Raw genomic sequence first — 12,887 nt, 5'->3', positions numbered from 1 at the left:
TGTAAATGTAAAATGGATGCTAATGCACTACTTAAGAAAAAGCTTTGCTGAAAAGTTATTACATTTAGAAATCTGCAACCTTACCACAACACCACTGAGAAATGTAATTAAATTATTAGTAGAGCACTACAGCCCACGCTGCTTATCTGTATCAGAAGCTGGCAGAGATGGATATCTGAAAATGAATACTGACTGCTGAGAAAAGGTGACTGCTCACTCTGTGACAACTGCCTCATGCTCAAAGCCAGGTTGCGCTGACTTCCAACAAGTTGATAGGGCGGACATGAGGTCACAGGTTAGTGTCTTGGTGCACGGCACAAAGAGTGTCCTCACCTCAACATCACACGTGGAAAATCTCCTCCATCTGTCTGTGCTGTATCCACAGGTCCTGGTTTCCTTATGCCTGCCAGTGCGGGGTCAGGGAATTTGAATGACTTGTGCCTTGACTCACTCTGGCTTCCAGGAAGTCTCTAGCATCAATACACATCATCATCATCACTTGCCAGCCCCATGTGTGAGTGTGTGTTAGTGTGTGTGTGTGAGTGTGTGTGCGCTATCTCAACCGGTGCAGCACAGTGTGTCTCTCTGTAAAATCACATGGTTCGGCTTTTCCCCCGCGTGCCTGCTGCTTGGCCTATTTCCATGGTAACTAGCCGAAGATGTGGGGACACACAAACGCATGAGCACACACACACACACACACATGCACACACGCATAAACAGCACTTGTGCGAAGGCTTGCCAGAGCGATCTCGGCTGTGTGGGGCTGTAGGGTGCAGTCAGAGAGAGGATGTGTGATCACACACTCTACACAGGCTCAGCGGGACACACACACACACACACACACATATGCACACTGTATGCTGAGAAAGAAGCTCAGAATGCTGTGCTGTAGAGAAAAAAATGGCACACCAAATCCCTTTTTAAATCCTCAGGCAATTTGGATTTGTTTGTTAACGGATAAACGTATATAAGAGATAGATAGAGAGATAGATAGATAGATTTGCAGTAGAACTCTGTGACTGTGACAAGTGGATGAACTGACAATGTTGCTGCCTAACAGTTGCATAATGTTTCCTTCTGTATTCGCTCTGATGCATTTCACTTGCCATCCTTGTCACGATGTCCCCTCCCCAAGCTCTATCCCGCCCCCCATCACCCCACCCCACTGTTACCCATCCCATGTGGCCATCGCCATAGCAACTGCCCACGCTGCTCACCTGCTCGCCGCAGCATCCCTGCGCCCTCTGGCCTCTCGCCAAGGGGGTGCTGTGGCAGTAACGCAACCCAGCAATCAGGCGAGGGAGCATTGCCAAAAAGTGGGGAAGCTATAGGGGAAGGAAGGAAGGAAGGGAGGGAGGGTGGAGGGGGCACTGCGGATATGCTAGCTACTGCCCTGTGGTGTTATGCAACTTCATGTACACACACCCACGCACACATATTGTAGAGTAACAAACACACAGATTGCCTTTTTTTTTTTTATCATCTCACACACGCATGTTTAGAAGCCGTGCATATTGATGCTTGAACCAGCATAAGCTCCAGATAATGTCCCTAAGTACTGATTATGAAATGACATAACAGATTTCTTCCTGTGTCCTACCACTGATGCACTGCTACCCTCCCTCATATTATTGTGTTCGTATGATGTTTACATGATGGCAAAGCAACAGCCTTTACCACCTTTTTAAAATTTGCTTGTTTAAATGTATTTCATTATTTTATTTGACCCTTTTTTTATGTGTTGATGCCATAAAAGAGGCCAAGACAGATTTCAGAAGTATACAGTGATCAGCCATTACATTGATACCACTGACATGTGAAGGGAATGACATTAATCATCTTGTTACCACGCAGAGTTCTGCTAGGAAACCTAGTCCTGGCAATCATGCGTATGATACTTTGACACAAACCACCCACTTAATCATAATTATAGACCGAGTTCACCCTCCAACATCATATGGCCTTGCAAAAATTGGTTGTAAATGTCTTGCAGAGTTCCCAACCTGCAACCCATGTGACCCAAAGGATCTACTTAACATGTGCAAGACAATAGGTGTGTTCGACCTGATATTGCGGCAAAACGTGGGACTATTCCCATGCCATGAGACTGGGTTGGTGTGTTGTGACTATTGGGCCACATCTAGTCTCAAAGTCTGAGCCGAAGTGCCAAAGTATCCTGATTAGGACCAAATGTTGCTGCTCTCTAGGTTAAAGTTGCATTAAGTTGCAGTTTTGCTTTGAGCGATCGAATGTGGTGATTACTTGTTCATGTTGTTTCCATGCTAGCGTGTTGTAATAACTATAAAGGCAATAGAGGGAATCAGTGATATTCTTGTATCTGCCAAACAAACTCTCAGGAGGGGTAGACCAGTCTCACTTTCAATTATCTGGTTAACACCCTGGAACAGAGTTTATTGTTTAAGTCTTTACAAGTCCTCGTCATTTTTTTTTAGCTGCATTGGTACTAAAGGAACATCACTCTATCTATGGAGTCCACAGGATTTAGTACCACTATTGTACCTGTTGCTAAACCTGCTAAAGGTTCTTGTCGCTCGTTGTTGTGTGTGCAGAGTCCTAACAGGTTGGTCTTTGTGTCTTGCAGGCAAAGTAAAAGAGGAGAAGAAAGCATCGACGGAGTCCCCACATGGGAGCAGCAACGCTGTCTAATCCATGTGACAGAATCTGCCAAAGGACGCTTTGGAAACGTTCTCATGTCTTTAAACACAAACTGCTAAATCCGAGGAGCTAAAAACAGAAAAACAAAAAGCCAACCGCTGGCTCATGCAAGTGGACAGATTTTAAAGTAAAAACACGGCTGGAGAGGGGCAGGGTTGTATGGGTGCCAAATCCCCGTCTAAGACACACCGCGTCTCTTCAATCTACGGCCGCCGCCTCCCTCCTCTTCCTCCGTCCATTTTGTCCTCCTCTGCTTTTCTCTCATTCTCCCTCGTTCTCTCTCATGGGAGTGACATAGAGGCCGTTGTTTGGTCTGCTGCCCCGCCCCTTCTCCGCCTTGTCGTGGAAACGGGGGCGTCCAGGTAGTGATGTCGTGGAAGAGGAACTACTTTGCGTCGGGCGGTGGAGCGGTAGGTGGGGTGCAGGGGCTGGTGACCCCGAGAACCATGACCTCTATCGCACCCAGCAAAGGCTTGAGCAACGAGCCGGGACAGAACAGCTGCTTCCTCAACAGCGCCCTGCAGGTCAGTCAGATAAACACATGCACAAGCATTTTCTGGGCAGAAAGTTTTAGGGGATAAAATGTTTTTCATGGAGATTCTTACGACTAAAGCAGTATTCAATGGCACCTGATCTTAATCCACCTGCATGAGTAATTGTCACACTAGTTCAAGTGCTCTAAATTCGTAGGTTTTCTTAGAAGTTAAAACAAATCTGACGTTATTTGATTATCTGTCACTTTAACTTGTCTGCTGTTTTATTTACCTTCCTCTAAAATATGTAGACTCTATAAGAAAGGCTACATTTTTATCTATAGTGATAGAGAAGAATAAATTACACAGCTCCAAATACTTTCTGGCTGCTTAACAACTCACTCTTCTATGTAAGAAAAGCACAAAATACAGGTAATTATTTCTCCAGTGATTAATTATGACAAAATCTGTGTTTCTCTGAAAGCCTTTACAGCGAAAATGTTTCTGTTTAAGTTTGTTTACAATTTGCAAAAAATAGCAACTACTTTCTTATATAAAAACTGATTTTTCAACATCTGTGTCTATATTTTCGCATTTAGGACATAATGCACAATGCTAACACACACTTTCATGAAGATAGTGGTCACAAGCCTACCCTCGCACTGCAGTAAATTACTCTTAAAGCGCGACGGCGATGAGATTAGTGCCATATTAACGAGGGTTTGCGTGTTTCGGTTGGTTTTGGCACGGCTGACCGTCTGGCTTCAGTGTGGACATCCAGTCTGAGTATGTGGATGCTTACGCTGTGCTGCTGCATCTCCTCACACACACACACACACACACACACACACACACACACACACACACACACATATATAAAGATTGCTTGCCTCCTCCCAAGACTTCCAGCTGGCACAAACATACCTGCCCTCACATGAACACACATACGCACACACACACACACACACACACACACACACAGTAAATACCTCTTGAGTACTGGCTTGAAAGAGAGCGACGGAGAGAGAGAGAGTAAGAAAAGAGAGAAGTTAGCTGAAGAGAGAGGGGGGTGGCGGGGCAGAAGCTTAGGGAGAGTCGGAGAGAGCAGAGGGATAGATGTGAAGAGGAAAAGTTGCTGAAGGAGGAGTAGAGAAGAAAGGGATGAGGAGTATGCAGTATGAAAAAACCAAGGAGAAGACCGAAGGGGATGCCGCTCAGAGGTATAAAGGAATTAAAGAGTCCAATAAGGTAAGAAGAAAGAACAGAATGTTTGTGAAGAGCAAAGAGGGGGGGGAGAGATGAAAAGACAAAGTGAAGGACATATAGTTTGGGGTTTTTTTGCGAAATAAAGAAAATGCCTCAACAGAGGCATGCAGTGCAGCTTCAGCAGCAAAGGAAGTGGGCCACTTCAAGGACACACACACATGTGCACACGCATGCACACACAGAATGGGGAGAGGATGTTTTTAGCAGGACACAGATGAGTGAGGATAAACTGAGGCAGTGTTAAAGAACTGAGCTGCTGTTGGCACTACTTTACTGTGTGTGTGTGTGTGTGTGTGTGTGGAGGGGTGGGGGATGCTCATGTGGGCGTTTTTGCTTGCATTAACTGTCTGTTGGCAGGTGAGATTAACAATTAGACATCAGATTTCAGCTTTAGAACTTGCTTCATCAGCACATTATTATTTTTGCAGAGATTATTTTAGTTTTTTTAAAATGTAAAAATGTACAAATGCCATGTCTCTAATAGGGAAACATTTTATTTTTACAGAGCCCTACTTTTTCTGCCTGAAATCCAAAAATATTCTTTTTTTTTTTACACTGAAACAAACCATTATCACATATTATTTATTCATTTATGTTCATTTATTTCATGAATATTTATAAATCACGTTTTTAAGATCTTGTTAACATAAAAAAAAACACTGTCAACCAGTCCATTCAGCAGCTAGCTGTAAAAAAAAAAAAGCTTTGCTCTTTGTTCTGTATAGTGTCGTGCTGCTATTGTGCATCGATACTAAGTGAGATACTCTCTCTCCTGCTCCTCAAGGCCCCTTGGGCAAAGAAGTTAACCTCCTGCTGCTGCTGCAGTGGAGCTGCTGTGTGACAGCAGCTGCATCAGTGTGTTTTTTTTTTCTGTATGAATTTATGTTAGTTTAATGAGCGAGGTGCTCCGAGGTAAAGCGCATGTTCAGCAACTTTTCATTGTGTAAACACAGGTAAAAAAAAACCATAGCTAAAGGATGTATGGATAATGCTGGCTTTGATAAAAAAGAAACATGGGTTCACTCATCAGGCATCAGCGTGCACGTGTGCGTGTGCTTGTGTGTGCGTGATGCAGTGGTAGGGAAGAGCGAAATTAAGATTGTAGATGTGCAGCGTTTTCTACATGACTCTTATCAAAAACAAAACATGTCTGTATGGATTGCAAGTTTAATTTTTTTTTATCATACGCTTGCATTGGTTTTCCTGCAGTTATACAGCTGAAGTGAAAGTAAAGTAAGATTTGTCACACTGCACGTTGCTGCAGGACCTGTACTGATGTCAGAGTTCAGCACTACCTGCTTGAATCAGAATCGGACCCTGAACAAGTAGAGTGCTGTAGCACGCCACACTACTTAATAGTAAAGAAAAATATTTAGTGTGTGCAAACAGACGCAGTATGCTAAATATGCCACGGTGCAGGTCAGCACGCTTTACTGGTCACTCTGATCCTGTCGAGGTGGACGCTCAAGCTTCAGTGAAGACGTGTTTCCGCTGCCTTTAGTCTGTCTGTCAGCAAGATTATTCTGAAAATTCCCAGCCTAATTCCTTGAAACTAGGTGGAAGTGATCCTTCTCATTTTTCACGTATTCACCATCAGGGAACGCTAAGAATAAAGCCAGCCGAGTTCAGGTTGTGGCTTAGCAGAAATGATTCACACAGTTCTTGCTGACTCCTAAGATTTTTTGCAGCACTCAACTCTAACATTTTGACATTCTCTAGCTTCTGTTCAGTGGGCATACAGTCAAAGCTAACGGTAATGTTCAGCATTTGGACATTTTGTTGCAGAGAAAGTAACGCACTGATTCTTCAGTTCCTTGGATGCTGTGAGTGCACGAAGACTCTTATGTTCACTCTGACTGCCAACAGCAGAACATTTGTAGCTGAGACGTTTTATAGTTACAGACTCTGGCAAGCAAATAAAGAGGCCGGAGTGCAAGGTAGCTGCTTATTCTTTGTTTGAGGCTGTGCCAAACTAGCCGCTACGTGAGCGTTATGGAAATGTGTTACATAGTGACACTGATAAGTCATAGAAGAAAAGCCTGGACTGCAAACAAGGGATTGGAGGTAGTTTAGCAGCAGTGTTTTCTTTGGGAGACAATGTCTCCTCTTTGTGTTGACTTTGTAACTTTGAAGGAATTCGCTTTTTTTAAATATTCAAATAACAGGAGAAATTTAGCATGCCAGTAGCCCTATAAGGCAATATACAAAAAACACTCAAAAAGAAAACATTACTCAATTTCAAGGTCTAGCGGTGGGGACAAGTTTGAGGTTTACACTTGTTTGAATGTGATCCCAGGAACCAGACAACAAAACAGGCTTTTGAAGCATTTCCGATATTTGTGACTTGATGCAAAAGGCAAACTCATCACTGATGCAGGGGGAATTAAAACGAAGGACGTTTATTGAAAGTCATCATTTAATGAAAGAATTCAGAGCAGGTTTGAGTGTTGGAGCAGAGCTCAGTTGATGATTAAACTTGAGAAATAAAATTAGCATTGGGAAGGTAGAGCAAAAAATTGTAGTGTGGCTACAATTGTATGTAGCTTAAGAACTATTCAAAAGTTGTGAGCCATCCCTCAATTTGATATATTTCGAGCCTTTCCAGATGGTGTTGCATGGTGGATGAAAATCTGACTGTACTTTTTTGTGTTCATAGTTTCATCAATTCTGACGAGATCCCCAACACCACTGGCTGAAATGCAGCCAAAACCATGACAGAGCCTCCACGATGCTTTACAGATTATTGTAGCAGCTCACTTTTGTACCTGTCTTCTGACCTCCTTTCGGGACCTCTTTTAGTAGTTTTACTGGACTTTTTTTCCTATCGCTCAAAGACATGACTTTCAGATACTGTTCACCTAAGGTAGACAGGGTTTTCATGCCTGCCACTTCTTTTGTCTTTCAATTGTCCAACTTCCTTAATTTTCTTTGAGGACACACAGCACGCCATGATATGCCAAGTTTTCAGCTGTTGGCTCTTTGGAAATCATTTTGTTTGCAAAGATACATTTTGACTTTATTTTGGTGTATTTTATAGACTCATCTAAAGAAATGGGAACAAATTATGTGTTTGAAATAGACTGGTAGTAAAAGGTTCCTAAAAACAAATTTCAAAATTGGTTTCCTGCTATGTTTTCTGTTATGTGTTGACTTTAAATGGTCTCATCCTTTAAGTATGTTTTTTTAATGCTTGAATTATTTAAAGGTCAGCGTTAAGTGGTTAAACAAACCAAAAAAATGAAAATGGTCAGGTACAAGGACTGAACTGAAAACGAGTGAAGTAGCAGCCGACGTCTAGAAGATAAACTTTGAAAAACCTCTGGAGAGCCCGGAGAACTACTCAAGACCTCTTTAAAATAGTAGGAAATTCTTGCTCCTTGGATTTAAAATATAAAGAAAACAGGTGTGGCTTATGACTTTTCCACATTATTGTATCACACCTTAGAAAAACATCATATAATTTTAATTTCATGGCAGTATCACCTAATTCAAATCCACAAAACTTTAATTGTGCGTGATATATTATGATAGCATCATGCTGCGAATCAACCACCTTAGAGACTAAAGTCACTTAGATACTATAGCATGGACTAGAAATACTACAAGGGAGCCTGTTTTGCTCATTTTTAACTTCAAGAATAAAAATATGAAGCTCGAAGTGAGCATAATCTTCTAAATCAGCGGTCCCCAACCCCCGGGCCTCGGACCGGTACTGGTCCGTGAGTTGTTTGGTACCGGGCCGCGAGAGTTGAGGCTCAGGTGTGAAATGTATGGTTTTCAGGGTTTTTATCGGTTTTCAGCGTTATTTTGTTAGCGTTTTTATCGTTAACTCGGTTTTCCTGTGTCTTTTCACGTGTGTTATGAACAAATCTTCTTTTTTTCGGTACCGGTACTAGTTTTATTTTGTTGTATTTATCCGCAACACCTTAAAGGCCGGTCCGTGAAAATATTGTCGGGCATAAACCGGTCCGTGGCGCAAAAAGGTTGGGGACTGCTGTTCTAAATGACAGATACACAAGTCAAAAGTACAGGATATTATGAACTCGCTTTTGCGATGACAACAGTATCATGTGTTAAACAAAAAGCACAGGAAATGAGATGGCATTACCAGATGTGGTAATAGGAGACTGGAACAGGAGGAGCTGGGGACATGGAGGGCAGAATTCAGCCAACAGAGTCCTAAGAGCACTTTGAGGCAGGTGGTGCTCCGGTTATCCGATTATGAAGGCCTCCTTATTGTCTTTATTGAATACTACCGGGGGATGTTTGAATGTGATTGGTATTTAAGAGAGTCAACTGATGCTGATCAGCTGACGTGCAGGAAATGCCTCAGTGTGACAGTGTTTCCAATTATTAATGACAGCAGCTGTGTGTATGTACATTTTGGAAGCCTTTAAAGTTACAGGAATTTATAATAAGACTGTTTATCAAGACTTCTAAGTCACAACCCAACGCCATTTATATGTGATGGTAACCTATTTATTTAGCTCTTTATAAACAAATCAATTGACATTTGTAGGCTTCATTAAAGTGGTCACAGAGCTCTACCCACCTGCTGTTTGAACCTTTTGTTTGTAAGGGTCAGCCAATTAGAAGCAAGTTAAAGCAAATGTTCAGACTGATGATTAATAGCACCAAGGCTCAGTGAATTAGAGCTATTTTGAACAGTGAATCATGCAAAACTACTCAAGGTGAGTCCAAGAATGAAAATAAGGCGTTGGGTATTACCATAGTCAGGTCATTTTATGTTGTTCAGGCCATAATGACTCAAAGCAAGTACCAAAAAATGTAATCGATTTGGAGTTTCAACTCACTTTGACTTCTTAAAAAAGGTGAATCTGCATGTTTTTTAAGTAATACGGGAGTTTTGCCAGAGACAGACCACAACCCCCAAAAATTGCAAATCCCATAAAGAGGCACACAACAAGATGAGGCAATGAGCCATGAGCTCACACACTGATTTCAACATGAGCATTTAAGGTGTATTATTCCTGTGAATCATGAATAAGTAGAATGATAAAGATTACATGAGTGTGTGGTACTGTATTTGCCAAAGTAACACAGATATAGTGGAATGACACATTAAAGGAGAAAAAGCCTGATCCCTTGACTTCTCCTGTCAGGGGTCTTGATGGCCATTCTGCTGGCATGTTTTGGGCCAAATCAATACGACATTGCTGATAGCGATCGCCTTTGTCTCTGATATATGGCAAGGCTCCTCAATCCATAGGGCACAAGGGTTCACTGAATGAGTTGATGAGTATAAAATTGATTGATGCTATGGCCCTTGTTCTAAAGCCAATCACCACCTCTGTGATGTTAGACAGCGGTCTTCACCACCATCATCAAAGCAGCAAAATCTTATAGATGAATAAAGTTTCCTTCCTGCAGTAGTCATTCCTTTGATTAGCCACCTGTCTGTATCTACATTTAGCCGCAGCCAATATTGTTGCAGTCTTTCATGTAATCTGTGTAATCTTGCGTTTCTTGACTTTAGCCAAGGCAGCACAAGTAGCCTTACTAAAACTGCACCAGGTCTGAGCAGAAGTGCTGTCTCAGGGAACCATAAATCTCACAAATATGCAGTGAACACATGAGCGTACTTTGTGCAAACTTTTTCCAAGGCATCATAAATCTGGCACTCGTGCATCAGGTATCATCCTGTCACTTATCGCACCAAGTAAAGCATTAGCTGATGAGGTCATCGTTTTTGTCATGCATAGAACTGGTGTTTTTTTCCCCCCCCTAAGATGTTCCTGCAGTCTCACCGTTGTTTGCGAGAGAAAGACAATGAAACAAAAAAGGGGGAAAAAACGAAGAGGAAGGAAAAAACAAATGATACAAATGATAGCAGGGGCGAGAAAGACAGGGGGAGGAACAAAGCGAGGGATGTGCTTAGAGGAGGAGAAAAATGAGATGGATAGATACATGCTGATGAAGAGAGATGGGCATGGAGAGATTGTGCCCTCCTTGTGGCTGCTGCAGTGCTGTGCAGGGAGCCGATTCATCACGACCAAATAAACTACAGAAAGAGGAGGAGAAACAGTGAGGAGGGGAAGATAGAAGGGATACACTGGCGTCAGCATGCAGTCTGTTATCAGCTGTCTTTTCTTTCTTCCACTTATCACTCTCTTTATAAGACACACATTCCAGTGTAATGCTCAGGTTTCTTTTGCAATCATACTGTAAGTGCGTGCAGTCTTGTGCATTTGTTCTGCAGATCTCTGTAGAGGCCTAAGGGACACTGCTATGTTAATATTATCTTTTAACATCATGCTGAATTAATGCACTCAAAGCGCTTTCTTCCAGTTATGCATTGAAGAGAGGGAGAACGGCAACAGCTGGTTTACCTTCCCTTCCTGCAAGTTTTTTTTTTGTTTTCTCTTTAGTTTCTTTGAGTTTTTTTGCTGGTAGTTTTCCATCGCTCTGTCCGCCGGCTGTCTTTTATTGCTGAAAATATACAAAGCAGAAAGCACACTCGGTGGAAGCTGATGGAAAAAAAAACAATTAGCTGAAAATGGCTGAAAGCCATCACGCGCTGCAGACTTGGGTGTTGATTCTCTGCAATCATTTCACATTACTGAAAGTCATTTGATTCAGTTATTTTCAAAGCTACAGTGTGAGTAACCTCTATAAACAGATTTTGCAAATCTCTACGCAGAACTGTTCGGAAAGGACAAGGGAAGAGGTTTACTACCAGAGGTTTCTTGAGGATGGCAGGCTTTGGTTGGATGCAGGTAAACAGATCAGGTTGATGGCAAAAGAGGAAGTCCACTTGCTGAGTGCAATCTGATGTCTGCTTAGCTTTTCAATATGTCATCAGTCTCATTTCCTCTTAAATCAAAGTCAAAATATCACACTAAGCCATGAATTACTGCACTTAACTATAGTTCACGTGGGGTTGAAGCATCCTTTCTCACATATGTAAATGATGTATGTACTGATTGTAAAGCAGGTTTCCACATTAATACCTGAAAAACATGTTAAAAGAAGTAAAAGAGGATTCCCTGCTGCTTCTTTAACTGTCTGTTTGAGCCCATGCATCAAAAACATTAGTGAGCAGCCTCATCTCTTCAAACACAGAACAAAGCGCTTTTTTTTGCCACACTGCTGGGTGCAGATTAAACTCCCGGAACTCATTTGTTTTAGATTTTAGTCAAACTTTTTAACTCCAGAAAAACAGAGCACCTGGCCTGCTCTTTTCTTTTCTTTTCAGCGGTGCTGTCAGTCGCTATTTTTGGCTGCTGTGTACCTGCAAAACCAACATACCAGAAAACGTGCTGTGTTACTATGCCAACCTGCAGCCACGAGCTGTCACGCCACCAAACTTAGCCTTACTGCATATTCAAAAATGGTAATTCCACTGATTATGGCGACTGACGCAATTGCAGTTTCTAAGCAGCGAAGCCAGCAGAAATAAAGAGAACAAATCTTGTGAAAACAGGTCACTCCAAATCGAGATTTAATTCATATTAATCCCGCAATCATTTGGCTGTCCTGGTTTTTAATTTAGTATTTGTTCAAGTTTGGCCTTGTTTTGTTTTAACTCATATTCTTTCTTGTGTTTTTATAGAGTTCACGTTTTCCCAGTGTGTTCTTTCTTTTCTTGTCCCCACTTCCTGTTTTACTCTGGTAATGACTGTGTGTGTTTTTAGCTGCTTTACTTCCTGTTTGCCCTCCTTTGTGATTGCATACCCCACCCTCATTACTTTCACCTGCGTCAGTTGTTTTCAACTTTCTTCATCTTTAATCAACTGAGTGTGTATATAGACTTGTGTTTTCCTCACTGTCTGTTCATCTTTTTCCTCTTTTGTTCCATTTTTTAATTCCCTGTTTTTATTTTCTAGTCTTTTGCACTTCCTGTATCTCCTTTTTTCATAACAGCCATTAAGGGCTTGCTTTTTGTTATTCAACCTGCCTCTGTGTCCTGCGTTTGCGTCCTTTCTCCCAGAAGTTCTGACAGAAGGTTTTAAATCAGTACAGACAAAGTGCGCACACAAGCAGGCATTTTGCTTTTAGGTGCAGGTAGTATATGATGGCACAAAAGAGAAAAAGTCTCTATCGGATCTTTTTCAAGGGCATAGATCAAAGTGTTGCTTTTCCAAGCATGCTTTAAGAACTAAATAATGAAAGTTCAGCTTTTAAGAATTTTTCCAACATACTGAAGCTTTTAAACCAGTAACCAAAACAAGGGTGTATTCAAACTTTTACTTATTGCTCAATCAACATCTGATTTATGGGTTTTACTTGCGTAACATGGATCTTTGGGCTGTGTGGGTAGTGGAGCAGAATGATTTAATTTTAGATGACATGAATCAAATGCAGTTTCCTGCTATTTCTGATCACTCGATAATCACAAGTGCATTTTATTGTTTAGTAAATGAAGAACAAATTAACTAAATGTTTTGCTTTGGCTCTTTGGGAGACTCCAAAATTGCCTTTTTTTCAAGAACAACCCTTTGATTTAAA

General features: G+C 41.7%; 1 protein-coding gene across 3 annotated transcripts in view; it reads left to right on the top strand.

Moving 5' to 3' along the window:
- usp54b (ubiquitin specific peptidase 54b) overlaps positions 1-12,887 on the top strand; it is a 62,415-nt gene that overhangs the window by 8,753 nt on the left and 40,775 nt on the right. For 2 of the 3 annotated variants that reach the window (XR_015719390.1, XM_087844747.1), the window contains exon 2: positions 2,606-3,203. Coding sequence is in view for 2 of the 3 variants with exons in the window: in XM_087844747.1 (XP_087700873.1) it covers positions 3,048-3,203 (156 nt within the window). In the remaining variant the exon portion in view is untranslated. Of the gene's footprint in view, positions 1-2,605; positions 3,204-4,252; positions 4,401-12,887 lie in introns of those variants that run through there. The other variant, XM_006791009.3, reaches the window with a different exon arrangement.

The sequence above is a fragment of the Neolamprologus brichardi genome, chromosome 8 (genome assembly GCF_056152115.1).
Source record: "Neolamprologus brichardi isolate AB-2024 chromosome 8, ASM5615211v1, whole genome shotgun sequence".
Classification (NCBI taxonomy): Eukaryota; Metazoa; Chordata; class Actinopteri; order Cichliformes; family Cichlidae; genus Neolamprologus; species Neolamprologus brichardi.
This window is presented reverse-complemented; position numbering and strand designations above follow the sequence as displayed.